The sequence below is a fragment of the Emys orbicularis genome, chromosome 3 (genome assembly GCF_028017835.1).
Source record: "Emys orbicularis isolate rEmyOrb1 chromosome 3, rEmyOrb1.hap1, whole genome shotgun sequence".
Lineage (NCBI taxonomy): Eukaryota > Metazoa > Chordata > Testudines > Emydidae > Emys > Emys orbicularis.
Genome location: NC_088685.1, coordinates 195,655,086 through 195,676,027, shown reverse-complemented (window position 1 = coordinate 195,676,027; position 20,942 = coordinate 195,655,086). Strand labels below are relative to the sequence as shown.

Below are 20,942 nucleotides of genomic sequence, written 5' to 3'. Positions count from 1 at the left end.
AAGAGCCTATAATCATTAACTTCCTCCTCCTTGGTTTGTAGCTAGGTTCACTTGTTGCATCTCATATTTAATTAGACTGTGAAACTCTGTGAGACAGGGGGCATGGGTGAAATCCTGGCCCCAATCAAGTTGGTGGCAAAACTCCCGTTTAATTCAGTGGAGCCAGGATTTCACTCCATGTCTATCAATTTGTTCCTACAGCACCTGATACAATGGGGACCCTGATCCTGACTGGGGTCTCTGGGTGCTATTATTGTATAAAAATGTATTAATAATAATTTTTCATTGAATTTCAATGGGAGTTTGATGCACAGAGGACTCCCAGGATCGGGCCCTTAAGGTTATCCCATTACATATGCCTCAGAATGGGATTGTTGCAGATGCACAATTTAATTGTGTTTTACCTTCTAAAAGTCTCCACTCTAGTTGCAAAATTTTAAGATGTATATTAGTGCTATCAAGACCACAGCAATTCATGCCAGAGGTGGTTATTTTCACTGTACCTGTTAGATTGTAGTAAATGCCTTCATCAAAACCTTTGCTTTCATCTGTTGCATTGATATCTACTACCATCATGCCAGCAGTTGAATTGTCTCGAAGAATCTTGTAGTATGAAGGCCTGTCAAATTTGGGTCCTTCTTCATTTACATCTTCCACGTTAACTAAATGAAAGGATATATAGACAAGTGAAAATGTGAGTTTAGTCTAAATGAGTATGGGCAAGATCCTCAGCTGGTGTAAATCAGCGTAGCTCCATTGAATTCTCTTGGAGATATGTCGATTTACACAAGCTAAGGATCTAGTGCTCTATTTCTGTATCTCAAATCTCCTGGTCACTATTCAGTTCTGTGTACTCCTAAAATAAAAGTTTAATAAAGGAGTACATTGGGGCGTTAAAAAGTTGTAAGGCAGGATTTTGTAGGAGTCTTTGGATGTCCATCAGCTTCTGTTTCATACAATAATCGGTAGTACACTTACCAGAATCATGTGACCTGATTTCCAGAAGTGCTGAGCACCCAGTAGTTCCCACTGATATCAACCAAAGAAATAATGACTATTTGTTGTGAAAAGTTTTGTTTTTGAAAAAAAAAATTTGGACAAAAACTTGTTTTGAAAAATATTTCAATCTGCAACAATCCCATTCCCAAAATCCCATTGCCATCAATTAAAATATTTTACTTTAGCAGGTTGCTATTACTAAAGAAGACTTTATACGTGGCTTACAATTATGTGTCTATATGTAGCAGCCTTGGAAAAGTTTACAGCAAAAATGGGGGTAAATTCTCTGAAGTAAGTTTTATCTACCTGTAACATTTACTGTATCCTGGAAATGTGGATCTCCAGGATTGAAAGCTTTCAGTACAATTGTGTGTTGGGCACAATTTTCATAATCCAGAGGCTGCAGGGTTGTAATATGTCCAGAAAGTTCTCCGACATAAAATGAGGTTGCTTCAGTTATAGCATAATGAATAACAGCATTGTAACCTGTGTCTTTATCTGTTGCTGTCACATTCAAAATCTAGACGAGAAGAAAAAACATAGCATAACTAACACAGTGACCGACTGACCAAATGGTTTGCAGGATTTTATATTTTAAATGTATCACATTTACTGCCTTAATTATTGATACGGAATTCTCCAGTACTGCCAGAGTGGCAACACAATCTACTGCAATGAAGATGACTGAGATGTGGCAGAATCTTTGCTGATTTCTAATGAGATACTTTTCCCCCTGAGTCTTACGAATCTAATTCATATCAGTAAGGCAGGTATCCAGGTCCACCAGGGGTAAGGCAGCATTTCTAAGCTTTATATAAAGAAAATAATCCCACAACCAAAGGCTATTTCTTCTTCAGTTTACATACCACACTCGGAGGCTCATTCTCTTTCACAGTCACATTAAATGATTTCTGTAGGAACACTGGAGGGTTGTCATTCACATCTTCCACAGTGATACTGAGAACTAAACTTGCAGATTGTTTGGGGATTCCAGAATCAGTGGCCTGTAACGAAATAACTCATAACTGAATATAGGGCTAAATTGTGCAGTCCTTAGTCATGTAAAATTCCCATTAAGTGTTGCAACTTATGCCTATTAACATAAACTAGAGTTTTACCTAAATAAGAACTGCAGAATTTGGCCAATAATCAATAATTTAACAACCCATGACTCTGTTATAATCAGATCTGTATATCTGAAATTTGAACAAATGAAATTCTACAAGATGACTGTGCTCTGCCATCACTCTTGGTGCAGGTACTTCTTTATATATTCATTCTTTCTTTCTATATTCTGTAGAGTGCTTTAACACACTAAGTTATATTGATATATGTGTGTGAATGTATTATATCTATATTGTATATACAAACATACAATACTTAATTATTGACAGACTTGGCAGAATTTGATTTTTTTAATACATTGACGGATAATATCAATGTTTATTTTTAAGCATTTTTTCTATTTCTATCGATAAAAATTTTCACAGTTGAACAGCATTATGGATTTTAAGCCTATTTTTATCTGTTTAAATTTTCACAGTTGTGGGAAATTATGGGGAGTCAGACAATAGTTATTTAATGACAGTAGACTCTGAAATTCAAAACGTTAAAGCTTTAGAACCATTAAAACACAAATTGTCAACATTACATGTCAAAATTTACAAAGTAAATCAAACTCTAATAAGTTCTCAAGCAGCATTTTTCTTATGTTGCCTATTTGTAAATTCCTATTATCATTGATGGAAATATTTTTTCATCAATTTGATGTGTACAGTGAAATCAATGTTCACTGATAATGTAATACTTCCAAGCCCAATTACTGATACAAAGTACTTCCCTTTATTAATTCTGAATTTATTGTCTTTTAAGAAGGGTCTGCTCAGTTTTGACTATGCCCCCACCCCATAGTTCTGACTGTCTCCCTTGAATCTTCTCTTTGCCAGGCTAAATAAATAAATATGTGTTAAAACCAAAGAGCCCCTGAAAGTCTACATGTGCATGTGTGGTCCAGTGTGGAAACCTTTACTGTGTCAATGAGCACTTAGTCACAGGAGTCGTCCCACTGAAGTCAATGGACTGGCTCGCATGAAAACATGCTCACAGTGTAAAGGCTCTTCAGTCAGGGACTATGTTTTCCTTTGGAAGCTTCATGAGGAAACACAAATAATTGATCAAGTAATATAAAAAGAAGGTTTAAATATGTATATATTGAAAAAACATATTCATCAGCTGAGAGTGATGCCTGATATGGATTAGCCAAGCCATTAAAAAAAAAGTTATGGTGCAGTAGTACTTCAACAACTGCGGTCTGAAATGAATTGAGGAACAATATTCACAGCAAGTCATGCTGATGTTTTATGATAATATTTAATCTTTAAAATATGAACTTCATGGCGCAAATTCTTTGCTGCACCAATTTACACCAGTAGAGAATCAGATCCCATGAATTAATCCAAATTCATTCATTCACTCACTCGGGGATGAATTTGGCCCAATATTACAATACTTCATTGTTGGAAAGTGTTTTTTCTTATGATGGGTCAGTATTCTCTCTGTCTCTCTATGCCTTGTGTTGAGTATCTGACAAACTGTTAGATCCATGTGTCCACTTACTATTATTTTCAATTCATAACTGTCCACCATTTCCCTGTCCAAGGCTCTTTTTGTAGCCAGCCTGGCAGTGGAACTGTTAATATGGAAAGTTCCTGCAAAGTGATTCTCCAAGGAGTAGTTTATAAGGGCGTTCACTCCTACATCTTGGTCTACAGCAGAAAATATGCCAAAGTCTATAGTGTCTTCATTCTCAGGAGCTGATCGTTTGGTTTGAATCAGTGTTGAGAAAACAGGAGAATTGTCATTGGTGTCATTCACAATGATTGTAACCTGTATAAAAGAAAGACATTTTTCTGAGCCATAAAAATAGCACACATGAGTAAATTCTGTCTGAGTCAGTAAGATTGTAAGCTCTCTGAATCAGAGACTGACTTTTTGTTCTGTGTCCTTGACTTGGACTATTAGGCACTAATACAAATAATAACAATAAAAATAACATTAGTATCCAAACTTTTAGAATACTGGCTTTGCAGATTAGGATCCTGACTGCCAACAAGAACCTAGCACCTCCGATTCAGATGCCACTTACCTAATGGGCTGTAGCAAGTTTTAGACTCACAAATGAGGCTAACAAGCAAGACTTGGGTTTGCAGCAATCAAAACTCCATTGCAGCCCAGAGTGTACACAGCTGCATGGGAGACAGGCTGTGGCAGCAGGGCACAGGGACCCAGCATAGAAGGCCATTATTTAGGTCCAGATTTTCCAATACTCACTTGGTTTAGGACTTCCTCACACAAATTACTTGAATGTGAATATGGGCTATTCAAGGGTTACAGACTTGGCCCTACAGTGGGAAAGTGGGGAGCCTAGATCACTAGTCACAAAATGCTGGTGTATTGCTGTTGGCACCAATAATATCAGAGTTCTGATTTGGTTTGGATGTGTCTCAGGCTGATTAAAACCAATTCAGTCTGCAAAATTGAGCAGTTGAGTGCACAAGAAGAGGTCTTCTTGATAGAGTTCCAATACTTCCACTTCTGCTTATGGTTGGAAATGACACAAGAACTCTGCACTGTTTCATCACTAAGGGCTCTATAAACTGAGTGTACAAAAAGAATTGGCCTCTACATTTTAGAACTAGCACATTTATTTGATTTCAATTCTATTTGTAAAATGGTAGAATTTGTTGTTTATGGAGAAGAGGGGGAAAGATGGGCTCAGTATTATTGTTGCAAACCATTCCACTCTTCCCTCATTGGAAACGACTGTTTTAAACAATTATTTCAGCCCAATAATTATTATCCCAAACTGCATAAATTGAAGTCACAACTTAGGCCCTGATACTGGAAACACTTACCCATGTGAGTAACTTTGACTTCAAGGGACTATGCACGTGCAAAAGGTTACCCATATGCATAACTGTTTGCAGTATATGGATCTTAGTTTGTTATTACTACTTAGCTCCCTCTTCACCTAATTAATACTGTGCTGGGTGGGAGGCAGGTAATTCAGTGGCAACCTTCAATTCAACCTCCAACATTCTAGAATTGTAGCAGCTGCGACATTCTTGCAGTTAAGCTCTTGTGATTTGCTATGATAAACAGCTGCATGTGTGTCACTCTAGTCAAAGGGGAGTCAGCACTTCCTTAAACTTCGCTTTGTACAGATTTATAGCCAAACCATATCAATGTTGCTCTCATTTGAAACCCACATCCAAGGCCTCAGCCTAGGAATTTAAAAAGGGGGGCAAAAAAGATGCAGCCAGTCTCACACAACTATAATGTGGGCTGTTTTCCCTGGAATAAAATCCCAAGGACTCGACCAAGCTGGTGCATCTTGGTCAAATTATGAAATATAATATGTAGACAGAATAGTATACAGTCTAGGCAAAACCAGTGTATTCTATGTGGCTTTCAAGCATGCCTGCACAGAGCAGCAGTGAGCACTATGGGAGTGTAATTTCTAAAGCGCACTAATGTGTTGCACACTAATTGGTCCGTGTAGACCTGTTGGTATGCAGTAAAAGTTCCCTAGTGCATTTTAATGTAGTGTTGTTTCAAACAGTCTTATGTTAAAGCACACTAGGAACTTTTAGTGCACACCCACAGGGTCTACATGGACCAATTAGTGCACAGTACCTTAGTGCATTTTAGAAATCACACCCCTGTAGTGTGCATTGCTGCGCCATGTAGACATGCCCTCAAGCAACTTTATTCGTCCAGGGGCAATCTTGACTGCACTAATGTTCTAGAGCAGGGATCGGCAAGCTTTGGCACGCGGCCCGTCAGGGAAATCCGCTGGCGGGCTGGGACGGTTTGTTTACCTGCAGTGTCCACAGGTTTGGCTGATCGCAGCTCCCACTGGCCGCGGTTCGCCATTCCAGGCCAATGGGGGCTGTGGGAAGCGGTGCGGGCTCAGTGATGTGCTGGCCGCCACTTCCTGCAGTTCCCATTGGCTGGGAACAGCGAACCGCGGACAGTGGGAGCTGCGATCGGCCGAACCTGCGGACGCTGCAGGTAAACGAACCGTCCCAGCCCGCCAGCGTATTTCCCTGGTGGGCCACGTGCCAAAGCTTGCCGATCCCTGTTCTAGACAATGAATTTTTCCCTCCATCATTACTAAAATACAGAAAAGAAAAAGGCAGAGCAATATATGGTGAGATATATATTTAAATATAATAAATCACATTCTAATTGCTGCTCTAAAACACAGACTAGAATGAACAAGAATAATATGTAATTACAATGCTAATACAATTTACCAACAAACAAGCTCTCTGTGTGTAAGTCAGCTGCTTCTTATACTTCCATTTATATCTATTGCTTTTTTCATTTCTTCTTCCATCTCCCACTTTCTCTTTTCAATCTCTATTCCATGTTCTCCCACTCCTTGCTGCCCACTTTACTCTCCTCTCATTATTTTATTCCTCATCCTGTGTCTCTCCAATCCTTCCCATCAACTTCCCTCTTCCCCCATTTCTCATCTCACTCCATCCTCCTTATATCCTTTGCCTTCTTCTTCTGTCTCCTCTTTTCCCTCCATCTTTTTCCATCTGTCCCTTACATTTCCAATATTTCTGTCCTTCCCACATACCGTATTTCATTCCTGGGGTTTCCCTGCCCCAACTCAATCCTATCTCTACAAAATACCAATGCAGTGGAAGAAAAAAAAATCCTGGCAAATACTTTATTTTTCTTGCACTGTACTTGAAAGTTAAACCTAGTTAACTAAATTAAAGAAATTGCACTCATTATGATAGTTTCAGCCTGATGTAAAAATAAGGAACTTAGCAAAACTCTTAAAAACAACATTTATAATGGAAAAAGCATTTAATCTTTACCTTCTGTCTAACATCAAAATTCCAATATTATAATTAAAGGGACAGAAGCAACTTAAATCTCACTGCTCTAGTTCCTTTCTGCCTAACAGTGATAGCAGTAACACCTAAAATTATTCTAACTGAAAGAGATAAAAAAAATTTCTTGTTTACTTTGTACACTTGATTGCACTTTGTGTATAGTCAGTTTCAATGTTTCCCCAAAATAGGGAGTTACTGAGATTCCTTGTTATTTGTATGGGCCATTTACAAAGCAACCTTTTTTAAACAAGAGGAAACTGCGGTTGTAAAATCACAGAAATTTGCAGAGGACTCTCTAGGAAAACTACTCTCTTTTTGAAGTCCAATTGACATTGTCCCTTTAAGAAAATCAGAAGCTAGTTACAAATTGATTCTTAAAATACTTTTGCTAACCATCATTTCTCTATAGTATATGACATTAAAAATAAGGTGTCCTCTGGGTATCATTGCTTATTTTTAAACTACATATTCAGCATTTTCAAAACACTTTAAAATGCAATATACTGTACCAAAGTCACAGCTGAATTGGGTGGCATCGCAGAATCAACGGCTTCTACAATGATGCTATAAAGATCCTGCTCTTCTCGATCTAAACTGACAAGGGTCATAATGTTTCCTTGGTCGTTAACAGAAAATTTGTCAGTATATGACTTGAGAGAGTATATGACTCTAATGGCTATGCTTCCAGTCAGGGCCTTCACAGAGCCAACAGCAGTTGTGACTGGTTCCTGTTCCAGAATGCTGAACTCATAGCTGGAGCTTTCAAAAGTCAGTCCAAAGTCAGTGTCATTTACCAGCAGATAGAGAATAACAGAAGCTAGTGGAGGAAAAGACAGATAAAAACAGTGAAATATCATGCACTGTGTTTTGACTCCCTAAAGTAAATGCCAAGGACGTTAGGAGCAACAGACTTGCTCAGAAGGATGTTTAAGATGTTGAAAGCTGACTGACTGCCCAGTTCTCTTAAGCAAATCAAAGAATCTGGAAAAACGGAGAGGAAAATACCATACTGATATGCTCTTTAGTGTATGACTATAGAGTGCCTATCACAGTTGAGGCCTGATCCCCCACCATAAATAAATAAGCAATAATTTTAAACAGAATTAATAAATCTCGCCCTGTGTTAATGTGATTCTGTGGCCACATGATGGGAGGCATCAGTAAAAGAAATACAATCAGAAGAGTAACGCACACCTCATTGCGGAATTGTAATATGGATGCTGGCCCCAAGTAATTTGGACTCCATAGGGATGTGATTAATTCAAACTTGTGAAGTTTGCCAGGTTTACATTTGAGATTGAATATTCATGCAGCCCAATGCATTCTTGAGCACTACTTGGGAGAAAAATTGGTGAAAGCACATCACTTACCATTCGATGTTAGCTGAGGAACCCCATGGTCAGTAGCAATGACTGTCAATGTAATGACTGTGTCAGCTGTGATATGGGCTAGATTACTGGCAAGAGTGATCTCTCCAGTAAGATTATTTACCCAGAAATCATCAGAATGGTTCATGAAGCTGTATTAGAGAGAAGTGAGTGTATCATTCATATTATTCACATCAGAAGTATTCTACCTTTATTATTAAAGTTTTATGATAAACAGCCTACCAATTATATTTGCCTAGTTATAATGATTATAGGAGTGGTAGGACAACTGCTGCTGTCTCATTAACCTAAACAAATGAGACTATATTTCCTAGCACGTCTTCCATTTTAGCCAAGATGGCATTCAGACTTTCAGTTTCCATTCCACCCACAAGTTTTAGATCCCTCTATGAACAGAGAGCAGAGTAGAAACTGCAAACTCAGAGGAATATAGATCGATGTGCAGACATAGCAAGAAAGGCAGGTAACTTTCATTGTAAGGATCTGGTTCTGCAAACAATTACTAATGTGCATAGTCCTGAAGCCAATTAAATCTCACACAACAGTAAGTGCTACATTTGGTGCGTAACCCCGTAAGTTTCTGACACATTCAACCATCCATATCAATCTATGTATTTTGTTTTAATGCCCGGTCATCGTTGTGTCCCAGGACCTTTTTCAACTAAAATGTTCCATGCACAATCTATGTCTAAAGGTTAATGCGTGGGAGTGGGGGATTGAGGGGAAGAATGGCAATCACTTTGTATTTCATTATTTCCATTTTCTATTCAGAAGTGCCAAACTTTTATCCAGCTATTTCAGACCAAACAAGCTTGGCTTTTGATTATGGTTGTCTTTTATTTTACTGGCACTCCAGTAGTTTGATCATCTCCAACAAGCTTGGTGAAATGTTTCTCTACTGTTTTTCCCTAAGTTTAAAATTAGGCATATTGTTGTTGATTACATTAATGGCAAAATATAATAATGGGCATGGAATGAGTAGGTATGGGCAACTTGTGATCAACTGGGAAATACAAATAACACTGATTTTCTTTACTAAAAGATATTTATTTACCTCAGGCAAAATTACCTGTATGAAATAAGAGAATTGTTCGCAAGGTCACGATCGGTAGCAGATATTGACAGAACAGAAACTCCCTCTTTTGCAGTTGCTACACGTATATTTGCAGAATACTGGGTCTTTGTAAATTGTGGAGGATTATCATTTACATCTAATACACTTATGGTGACATATGTGAAATTCTGGTGGACAACAGAAAACAAATGAATCATACACAAGAGATGCATAGTCAGTCCATTTAAACTTCAGAAAACAAAGGCTGTTAATGTAAGAATAACCTAATCCTCTCCCTTACCTGTCTCTGAGGTACTCCATAATCAGATGCCACTAACAAAAGCTCATATTTCTCTTTGATTTCTCTGTCCATAAACCCATTAGCCAAAATAGTTCCATTCTACAGAAGAGAATAAAAATCAACACATGTATCACATTTTTGATAATGTTTGTGTACATTTAGTTCTCAGGAAAAATGAGGACGGAAGTCCTCTCTTCATGACAGAACAGGTATAGCCCGGGTAGTATCAGGGCAATCTTCTTCACAGTGTCTTGCCAATATGTCTTACCCATGACCTGGAGGATGGGGACAGGAGTCCCACACTTGTTCTCTGTGGATGGGAGTCTCCACACCCATTCAAACCTTAGCTTCTCTGATGAGACTATCAAATAGGTGGTCAGTTACCACCACTAGATGGTAATAACTCTCAGCCACTACAGATCTTGGCAGGGCTCCAGTAGCTGGCAACCTAGAGAAGAAATACTTTTTCATTTCCATTACGCACCTCCTGAGCTACGTAGTCCCTTAACTCACATACAGAAGTTTTAGACACCTGATACCAGACAAACATTAATGGAAGTTGCAGGTGATCATCACCACTGAGAATGGCTAACACTACAAAGCCATACTCATGTGATTGATTTCAGTGGGACGGCTCACGTGTGAAACTTTGCAGCATTGGGTCCAGGCCTTAGTCGGGGTTGGTTCGAGAAAAACTGGGATGTCCTGAAATGCTGTTTGAATGAGCTCTCCAGCTGCAAGGCTCAACATTCACCATGCAATCTCCTTCCCAATCCCACTCCCAACTTCCTCCAGACCAGCCAGTTTGGAAGGGGGCCAATAAAGTGTCCAGAACAGGTTGTGTGCAAATATATGTTTGCAGAGGCAAATGGGAGCATAGCAGTTGGAGGATTCCTGTTAGACAGAGGGGTTGCTATGTACCCTAGCTAGAACTGTACTAAAGGAAGGGACAGCCTGATACCCCAGCAGCCTCAAACTATTATCAGAACTCACAGTTGTCACAACACAGCACATACTCCACCCCATGCTGCACTGCAGCATGAGCAGTAAATATCAAACTTGCATTGCTGGAGTCCCCATGTCCTCAGGCGCTTCTTGGGGCAGGACTGGCAGCATTGGCTGAGCTGGCCCTGCCCACATAGCCTAATTCAAAACCCATTGAAATCAATGGGAGTCTTCACATTGACTTCAATAGGCTTTGGATTTATATTCTTAGTTTCCAAAGACGTCGGTGTCATTATTAATATCAGAGATGCTACGATGGCTCATCTCGGTGCATCATTTCTATCTGGCCAGGCTAACTGTCTTGGAGAAAGAAGCAGGTAGGCATCATTTTCTAAGTCCCACCCAAACTCTTACTTGTTGGATGCTAAATGGATTCTTCCCATCTTCTGCGACTAGGTGAAATGTGATGTGGGCATTTTCTCCCTCATCCAAATCTGTGGCAGCTACATGTCCAACTACGCTAGGTGCATCCAATGTATAGTCTCCTTCCGGGGTTGTAAAATTGAAGGGCTGCATCTGAAACTCAGGGTTATTGTCATTGACATCCAGAACTGTGATATCTAACAGGGCACTAGAATTGAGCCCTTCCATTTCAGCATCAACTGCCCAGACCTGCCAAAATAATCAATGAAAACATTACTTGATTTTGACTGGGATTTCAATTGATCGATGAAGACACAAAAGGTGGACTAAACCACCTGAAAGGTTCAGAATGAGCTTACTTGCAAAGTTAACCTAGGTGTAGATTCTCTGTCGAGTTCTGTGTCATTCTTTATTGAAAGTATCCCATGTTTATTGACAGCAAACATAGTATTGTTAAGAATAAAATACCCCTGAGAGAAGCCGACCTAAAAGAGATGTAATAAGCACGTGAGTTATGGAGAGAAGATGGAAATACTTCTCTGTTATTAACATCAATACTTTGCATTTCTTTAGCACAAAGAGCTTTATAGTATTTAACAAAGGAAGCCTCATAACACCCATGGGAGGTGGTAAGTCATATTATTATCCCCATGTTACAGATGGGCAAACTCACATGCAAAAAGGTTGTGACTTGTCCAAGAACAGAAAGCAAGTGGAAGAGAAGAGAATAGATCCATCCAAGAGTCCTGACTTCCGGTCCCCTCCTCTAATATACCCTCATTTAAAAGTCATTTCAGAATCACGCCTGCGAGGTGAACAGTAGCACCTAGTTCATTCCATTCTTGTTCCCTTCTGAATTTTTTTTAAAACTCAGAGACATGCTAGGCAACTATTGCAAAAAGGGAACCACTTCCCCTTGTGACCCTAAGAGCATCCCAATGCCAGAGGACAAGAGGCTCCTTGGTATCTAGCAGTGAGTCTCAGCTGGCCTGACCAACTCAGTGTACCCCAACTCACTGTGTCATAATCTGTATCTAAAAGGTGTCATGAAAGGCATCATATGTGAACTGGTAACATGGTGGTCAGCATTATTACTGTGTGGTGTATGTACAGGTGATAGATGAAAAATTATAAATATGCACTGGAAATATGTTATTAAAATGTTTTGGCAGGTAGGGTGCCAGTCACGCTGCTCTAGACAAGGAATGTGGTTCCGCCTGCTTGAATGTGTCTCCATTGTAAATTGAACAAGAGACAATGAAGTACGTTTACCTAAAGATTAAACAAAACCATCAAACTAGTGAGTGGGGGAGACAGCCACTTAACTATCACTACAGAGGGAGGAGACTGCAAAAATTAACCTGTCTTCAGCTCCCTGGTTGACTAGCCCTCAAGAGGGCTTCCTGACTTTGAAAACAAAGGTAAAGTTTGATGATATAAGCAGAGAGAGAAAACCATTTGGGCATTCTTCACCTGAGAAGACAAAGAAACCAAGTGCTTTGGGCTTGGTGTTGGATCCTAGCTAAGGGCTGGCCAGCCATGCTGGAAGAATGACTGTGGTGAGAAAACTACTTTGAACAAAAGACTCTAGTTTAAGTTAGGTTTTAGTCTCAGGAGCATACTTTGACTTTTGTTTGTCTGCAACCATTTCCATCCCAATTCCTTCTAGTTGGTATCCTTCTACTTAAATAGCTGGTCTCTGGTAATAAACTTAATCTTGTCTGATTACACAATCATCTCAGTGCAGTGTTTCAAACTGACGGGTAAAATCCTCAGCCAAACTAACTGGTTGATGCTGTGGACTGTCTCTGTAAAGGAGCAGTGACCTGGATATGGTTTTGTGAGTGCTACAGTGAGAGGGGCTGAGCACTGCAGAGGAGATGGTTTGGGGGAGACTTGGGACTGGAAGGGCTGTTGGAGTCACCCTGCAAGGTGTACCCAGGCTGGGGGAAGCCAGGGTGAGGTGAGTGCACTGTAGCCAGGCTGCTGGTGTCAGGGTGCTGATCCAAAGCAGGACAGCACAGAAGCATCCAGGATTACATGGCAGGCAGTGACACAACCCCTTAGTGCTCTGGGTGAACCTCAAAGTGTCACCTCCCTAAAGCCAACTTCTCACATGAGCAGGATTTTTCTTTGGTAAAGGGGAAGGGGAAGAAAGAAAGGATTTGATGGGCAACAGAGGGCAATTACGTGATTTCTTGTAAAGGAAAAAAAGAAACTGAAAGTAACTCCTCTATGATTTCCTTTTCCCCTGATTGACACAGTACAACAGCTGGGTTCACTGCAGCACAGAAACACACTGCTAGGCACACTCATTAAGCAGAGACTTACAGCATGTATTAAAGTGGAGTTTCCGATTATTTTGACATAACAAGTGATAATCTAAACAGTTAATTACATGTCTGTTTTTTGTTCTCTAGTCTGACAGGCAAGCATCCGTTCTACTAGCTCTCTCTTGCCTGGCCTACGTAAGTATTTATATAGAGTCTGGCTTCTCTAAGGTCACCAGATTGCTATATCTTGTACTTGCAGGGTTGCAGGGAAATAGAGTTGAGGCTCAGTCCTTTCTCTTACTGGATCAATGAGACATTTGCCATTGGCTTCAATGGGAGTATCGCAGGTCCCATGATGCTGTAATAGATTTTCTCTATCTTTCTAGTCCCTATGATCCGTTTTCAAATCGTACCTAATATATTTACCACTGAGCATTTAAAACTCTCTCTTTGCCCTTCTCATGCCATATCATCTTGATTTCTAAGAACTGAGTAGTGTTGTACTTACCTGATCTTTGTCAGTAACATTGAGTGCATAGATGAGGCTGTCCTTCTGTATGTTTTCAAGAACAAATATATTGTACACTGCCTGACTAAATTCAGGGGGGTTATCATTGACATCCAGTACATGGATAACAACAAGCACACTGGTGTTGAGGCTTGGGATCCCTTCATCTGATGCCTGCACTCTTACTTCAAACAGTTTGACAGTTTCGTAGTCCAGCTGCTGGCTCAGGGTGAGCTGGCCTGTGGTTGAATTGACAAGGACCATCGGCAAGGAACTCTGAGGAAGCTGACCAATTATTCTGTACTTCACCCGAGCATTGGCCCCAGAATCCAAATCCGTAGCTGACACTGTCAATAGCACCTTCCCAATCATTTCATCTTCAGAGACACTCACTTTGTATCCGCCCAAGGGAAAAGTTGGAGGGTTGTCATTCACATCATCAACAAAGATGGTAAAGTTCACAACAGCAGAGAGAGCTGGTTGGCCTTGGTCACTGGCAATAACTGTTAAGTTATAAAATGCTTGTGTTTCTCTGTCCAGTTCCCTTCTCAGCACAATTAATCCTGCCGCAGAGTCAACATCCATCTTTCCCTCTCCGCCTTTTAAAGTATAAGACACTAACCCATTAAAGCCATCATCTGCATCAGCAGCTGACACACTGAAAACAGTGGCTCCAACTTGCATGCTCTCTAGCACATGAATGGTAGCATTGATTGCATTGAACACAGGACTGTTATCGTTGATGTCTGTAACTTTGATAAACACTGCAGCATAGTCAATTGTTTTTCCGTCAGTCAAAGAAACATTTATCTCATGAGATTTCTGAGATTCATAGTCCAGTTTGGTTTTTGTCCAGATGGTTCCATTGATGTCAACATCAAAAATATCTGATTCCGTCAACACTTGCAATGTAACTGGAATGAGGGGATCCACAGACACGAATTCTACCTGTGTAAGACACAGCATATTATTAATTATAATTAATTATATATTCTATTAATTATATTAATAACTTGATGTGACATTCGAAATAGGAATTTTAGGCTTTATGCACTGGCCATGCATATCTTAATCCTATGTCAGTACAAACTGTTCATAATTTATGTGTTTGGTACCGGTGACAGTACAGAGACTTTTGGTTCTTACTCTTGTTACTGGGACAGGGCTGTTTAATTCTTCCTCCAAAGTCCCATCATATGTTTTGTGAATAAACCGAGGTCTAGAGTCTCCAACTGCAAAGACCTGTACTGGAACTGATGAACTTCTTGGCACCATTCCACCTGGAAGCAAAATAAACCTTTATCTCTCACCAGACCCATAAAATACCTTCTTCTTGTAAAGAAAATACATCCATTGACACCCGGAACTGTATTAATAATAGATAATAAAATAACAATAATTATTAGAGTAGTGCTTAGAGGCCCCAACCAAGATCGGAGCCCCTTGTGTTGGGCACCATACTTACCCAGCGAAAGCCTGAAGAGCTTACAGTCTAAGAGACAAGACAGGCCAAGGGTGGGATGCTGCATTCTCTTAGCTGTGTAGCAAAAGGTGTGCCACCACCAGTGGTGCAAGTAGGGCGGCCCGGTCTGGTCCACCATACCATTAAGATATTTATTGCTGGTACACTGTACCGGAAAGACACAGGAGCAGAACATGGGGCCGCATGCTGGCAGCTCTTCCGGCACAGCTGTACCGCCCCCTGGCCCGCCCCCAGCCCTTCCTCGCAGCTGCGTCTCCTGTCTGAGGGCTGTACAGCCCCACTGGAGGACAGGACTGGGGGGTGGGGTGGGGGCTGGAGGCGGTACAGCTGCGCTGGAGGAGCTGCTGGCATCGGGCTGCCTGGCAGCCCCACATTCTGCTCCTTTCGCCGCTGCGGTTCTGGAGAGCCCTGCGGTTCAGAAGTCTGTATCTGGTGCAGCAGGAGGACAGAGCCTTCCCCCCACGACCAAGATAACATGGGATGGGGAAAGCGCAGGGGCCCTGGACTGGGGGCAGGGTGGGGATGAGTCACATGGGGGGTCATGTGTGGGGGTCACGTGCCCCCCGTTTAGCTGGTGCTCCCCCTTTGTGTCCCTCCCATGAGTCACCAATGCACAGCATACCATTAAGAAATAAATTCTACTTGTACCACTGGCCGCCACCCCCGCCCCGTGTATCTGGGACCAAGTGGTTCCCCACCATCCACAATATAGGACAGTGCCTATAAGGTACAGGGCCCAGAATAAGCAAATCAGTGTAAGTGAAGTCAATAGGCTGAGAAAGAGTTAAGAATGCCCAAGTTATCAGGAAAGGGATTCGATTTCCCAGATAAGATTTTCCTTTGGCCTTGTTCCAATTATGCATGCTCATTTAGCTGCCTGTTAGATGAGTAAACAAACATTCAATAATTCTTAGTTAGAACAACAACATCAAGGCTGACAGCCCTAAAATTAGCCTTGGTAGCTCTCTTTTAGTTTGTACGTACTTGCATATACATGTAAATAATCTTACTGCTGGCTCTACTCTTAACAGCAGGCCGATGGCTGAAATACACAAGAATGGAATGCCTCTTTGAGTACCTGTGAGAGCAGAGTTATAATAATTCTCAGTATTCTAGCCTGTGCACCAGCCTATTGCAAATCAGGGAAAATGAAGAAAGGAGTGAGATTCATGCTAATATCATGCACACGCTAACAGTCATGAAGAAAACATGGATTTGTTACTAGGGCATCACCCTGCAGGGAAAATTGAGTTTTATCAGTGTTGCAACTACTGCTGGGGGCAAGTGACTTGTGTTCAGGAACTGCAAGGGTAATTAAAAATATATGGTATATTTAAAGGAATGTTAAATAGGTTGTGGGGGGACGACTGTCTGTTTCACCAGTGTCCCTTAAGGAAAGGAGCCTCCCAAGAAGTCTTGTGTGTGTCTTACCATCTGTGGCTGTTATCCACAAGGTGAAGTTCTTCAATTGGTTGACTAGTAATGGGATCAGTGTTTTCAAACTGATTTGCCCAGAGGTTTCATTCAGTTCAAAGTGTCCTTCTTCATTGCCACTCACTAAGATAAACCATGTCTCTCCATTTATGCCATCATCTGGATCATGAGCCATAATCTGAGGAGAAAATATAATTTTTCTTCATTTTCTTTGTTATTAGCAAATGACACAGATCTTTAAATTTTGGTGTGGTTTGCAGAGAAACCATTCAGCTAGCTTGATAATTACATAACTGGAAATCTTGCTTGTTTGTCCGGTCAAAGTAAATAGGTCAGGAATTTTTGGTAAAGGCCAGCTAAATAAATCCACAATAATATTCAGCTGTTTCTTTATTTGATTGATCTTCTGTTACATATGTTGAATATAATTCACTTTTATAAGACATAGTTTGTGGGGCAATTATGGCAACAACATAAATCTAACTAATGGGTCCAATACTGCCCATTCCTTGGGCACCCAAAATTCCCACTGAAGAAAGAAAGAAAGAAAGAAAGAAAGAAAGAAAGAAAGAAAGAAAGAAAGAAAGAAAGAAAGAAAGAAAGAAAGAAAGAAAGAGAATTTGGCCTAATATTGGCAAGAAATATCCCAACATATGTTCTTTAAGATCTCAGCTTGGGTAGGAGACAGAGAACTAATTATATCCAACAATATTTCTTTTAACTGTTTCCTCTGTAGATTTCTCAGTTGACCATCGGAATCACTGAACAAAGTCACTGAAAGACTAAGAACATGGTAATAATGGAATTCTGGGCCAAATCCAAGACAGAACGTTTGTCCTCAGAGGCTGGTGCATCAACATGAGAATACAATTTTAGAATCTATAGGTAAAATCTTGGCCCCACTGAAGTCAGTGGCAAAATTCCCACCAACTTCAATAGGGCCAAGATTTCACGCTAGCGATGTTTTGTTTTGTTGTAATCCTAAAAGTTATTGGGGGGGGGGCATAGTGTTCTAGTGCTTACAGCAGGAGATTGGAAGTCAATAGACCTGGGTTCAGGTTCTGCCAGTGACCCACTCTATGGTTTGTAAAGATCTGAACAATGATATCATTTTTCTGGGCTCTAAAAGACACACTGTTTTCATTAAAAATCTCATAAATAATATATTCCAGAAATCTCATTTAGGCTGGCGCATGGTCTCATGTGTGTGTAATGCACCGCTATATGAGAGATATGAGATCAAGACAAAGCCTCTATCCTTCACTGCCTGAACTGGCAGGTGCTGGGAGCATCCATGACACGAGGTTTACCAAACAAGAGGATTGTGAGGCTAAATGAAAGGCAGAATAAAGTAAAGGAAACTATGGAAAACTGCTAAAAAATGAACATCTCTCCTCCCAAGGATCACTGCTCAAGGGGAAGGGGCTAAGTGTACACACACACGCACACACACACCCTATACTGACAGTGACATTGTTTTCAAATAAGCACTTTCAATACCTGAAGAACGGGCATTCCTGCAGTCATGTTGGAAAAAATCTGCTGTTTGTATGGTGTGCCTTCAAAGGCTGGAGTGTTGTCATTTTCATCCAGCAGTGATATGGTGATTGTAGAGTGGGCCTCAAAGTAGGGTGACAAATGATCTCTAGCTTTCACCTGGAAAAAGGAGGAAGTAAAAATTCTGCACTTATTTAAACAACACACATCTGGTAACAACAAGGAAGATCCCAAGTAGTTACAGGCCAAGTAAATTGCACCTTTGTAGTGATATTTTCCCCAAGTTTTCTCCAGTGTGAAATTCTGGGTCTGATTCTTTGGTGAAATTACTCCCAATTTACACCAATGTGAGATCAGAATCTGGCCCTGTCTCTTTTTCCAGGTCAGCCTAGCTGTTATCTTATTTATTTGAGGATTTGATTTTAATTTTTTTAAATAGTTATTTCTACTACCTGCAGGAGGATCGTCGCTGTTCTCTCCCTGTCTAAGGCACTGGAGTTCCTCACAGTCAGGATCCCAGTGTCACGTATTTGGAAAGGACTGTCATCTGGAATGAGACTGAATGTTCCACGGAAGCCGCCCTGAGGGGAAAGATGCTTGTTATTAAATAAAACAACCACTGAACTAGCTCTTTATTTCATTTTCTTCTTAATTTCCAGGGAGAGAACAACTAGCAGAACTTGACAGATTAAACATTTTGGCTTTAATTATGCTTTCCCAGAGGGTGAGTTGAGCTAGAGATGGGGAAGAGATGCACCACCCAAGCAGCAGGGCTGGGGGGCAATGGGCCAGGGTGATGTTGTATGATTACAATATGGCCTTCAAAGGTCACTGTTGCTACCACTGTTATGCAATTGCAACAAATCTTGTATAAAAATATGTCATGTAAGGTGTTGATGGAAAAGTTATGATTATTCTGTTTATATGCATGTATCATTTTTGTATCTGAAGTTATGAACATTGACTATATACCTGTATTTCAAATGTGTTTGCTCCTGGGGTAACACCCACAAGGTAGTTTGCATCCGTTCAAATTGAGCCATAGAAGAATGGGCCATAGAAGAACACAATGGGCCATAGAACAAGCTTATCTCCACCCAATGGGCCTTCCTGAGGATGTTTTAGCCAGAATATGAGTAATGGCTCCTGCTATGACTCATCAAAGCACGCAAGGGCATGTGACTTGCTCATGTGACCCTGGACTCCATCTTGTACCTCTACTTTTCCACAAACTAAGATTGAGAGCTTTCCTCCACATGGGAGAAGGTATAAAAAAAACCCTGGAAGCATCTCCATTTTGCCTCTTTCCTGCCCTGATCTCTGGACTATGGACTTACACTAACAGGAGAATTACAGTCAATGGACAAAGGACCTTCCAATCTTTTGGAAGTTACCAGAGACTTTACAAGCCAGCAGTTTATTCCATCACTGCTACAAACCTGATCCGCAAACTTTGCAATGAGTGTATATATTTGTTTTCTTTGATCATTATAAGTCTCTCCTCTTCCTTTTCTTTTATGAATAAACCTTTAGATATTAGATACTAAAGAACTGGCAACAGCGTGATTAATGGGTAAGATCTGAGTTATATATTGACCTGGCTACATGCTTGATCTCTTGGGATTAGAAGAACCTTTTGTGTGATGAAATTGGTTTTAAATAACCACTCATCATTCAGTGTAGTGTCTGGGTGGTGAAACAAGGGCTGGGATACCTAAGAAGACTGCATTTCTGACTTCTTGTTAACCAATATGGTGAGATAGAAGTTTGCTTTTGTTACTGACTTGGTATATCTTATGGTAGAATAACCACCAGTTTGGGGTGTGCCCCATTTCTCAGCAGTTCATCCTGGTATTCTGTGACCCACTGAGGCACGGTGACACCCATATTTTGAGCTGCATATCTCAGGAATCCCAATGCACCCCCAAGATTCTAGGGTGCCAAGAGTCAGTTCTGCACCTGGTGCACGTTAGAACAACCCCAGGGGCAGATCAAACTTATGCCTTAGCTGCAATGGTCCCCCCTGAACTATGCTATAACCTGGACTAGATGGAGTGAAGTGCACTCTGGTTACCCTCTTTCCTCTAGCATGCCCCTACACTAGGGGCTACAAGAAATGGCAGCATAGTGGTGTCAGTACATTTTCCGATTTTTTCCGTTTGAACCCTCCTGAACTTGGGGAATCCCCCAGTGAGGAGATGACAGAAGAGGTGTAAAGAGGCTGTAACAATGCGGAATTGGAGTCACTGTATCTTTCTCTGGGTCCTCACACAGGTGCTGGGTAACAGTGTGCTGGGTATACCTTGATATACCTATTAAATAAGTATAGATGGTCCTTTCACAAGTGAAACCTATTTGGTGAGTAGGGGTTGGGGCCATGGCCTCTGTCCTGCCCATGCTCCCCCTAAGGCCGATGGTGGAGCTAGACAGCCCCACATGCACCCTCAGCCAGGAAAACTAGTGGTTGAAGGGGCTTCCTTTATACCCACATTACAGCAGCCATCATTTGCCCACTACTTTTAGGAAAACCGCATTCAGGCAAACTGTCAGTGACGTTAGTGGGAGTTTTGCTTGAATAAGTCATATGCAATTAGAACAGTAGATGGGTCCTATTTCAAGGAGTAGGAACAGAAATGATGAGCATCTGCTGTGGCTGAAATTTGCAGTGCCCAGTGTTTTACACTGCCTTGAATCTTAAAGGAGAGGCCTTTAAAACTCCCCA

The 20,942-nt window shown here is 40.9% G+C and overlaps 1 protein-coding gene across 1 annotated transcript in view; it reads right to left on the bottom strand.

Annotated features, from left to right (window-relative positions):
* LOC135876312 (protocadherin Fat 4-like) overlaps positions 1 to 20,942 on the bottom strand; it is a 77,905-nt gene that overhangs the window by 36,801 nt on the left and 20,162 nt on the right. The window contains exons 9-23 of the mRNA XM_065401491.1: positions 18,673 to 18,801; positions 18,224 to 18,379; positions 16,721 to 16,901; positions 14,953 to 15,086; positions 13,807 to 14,754; positions 11,385 to 11,510; positions 11,017 to 11,274; positions 9,658 to 9,756; positions 9,372 to 9,544; positions 8,285 to 8,433; positions 7,424 to 7,731; positions 3,616 to 3,885; positions 1,866 to 2,003; positions 1,306 to 1,519; positions 504 to 662 (exon numbers count right to left, since the gene is read on the bottom strand). Of these exons, the coding sequence (XP_065257563.1) occupies positions 504 to 662; positions 1,306 to 1,519; positions 1,866 to 2,003; positions 3,616 to 3,885; positions 7,424 to 7,731; positions 8,285 to 8,433; positions 9,372 to 9,544; positions 9,658 to 9,756; positions 11,017 to 11,274; positions 11,385 to 11,510; positions 13,807 to 14,754; positions 14,953 to 15,086; positions 16,721 to 16,901; positions 18,224 to 18,379; positions 18,673 to 18,801 (3,442 nt within the window). The remainder of the gene's footprint in view (positions 1 to 503; positions 663 to 1,305; positions 1,520 to 1,865; positions 2,004 to 3,615; positions 3,886 to 7,423; positions 7,732 to 8,284; positions 8,434 to 9,371; positions 9,545 to 9,657; positions 9,757 to 11,016; positions 11,275 to 11,384; positions 11,511 to 13,806; positions 14,755 to 14,952; positions 15,087 to 16,720; positions 16,902 to 18,223; positions 18,380 to 18,672; positions 18,802 to 20,942) is intronic.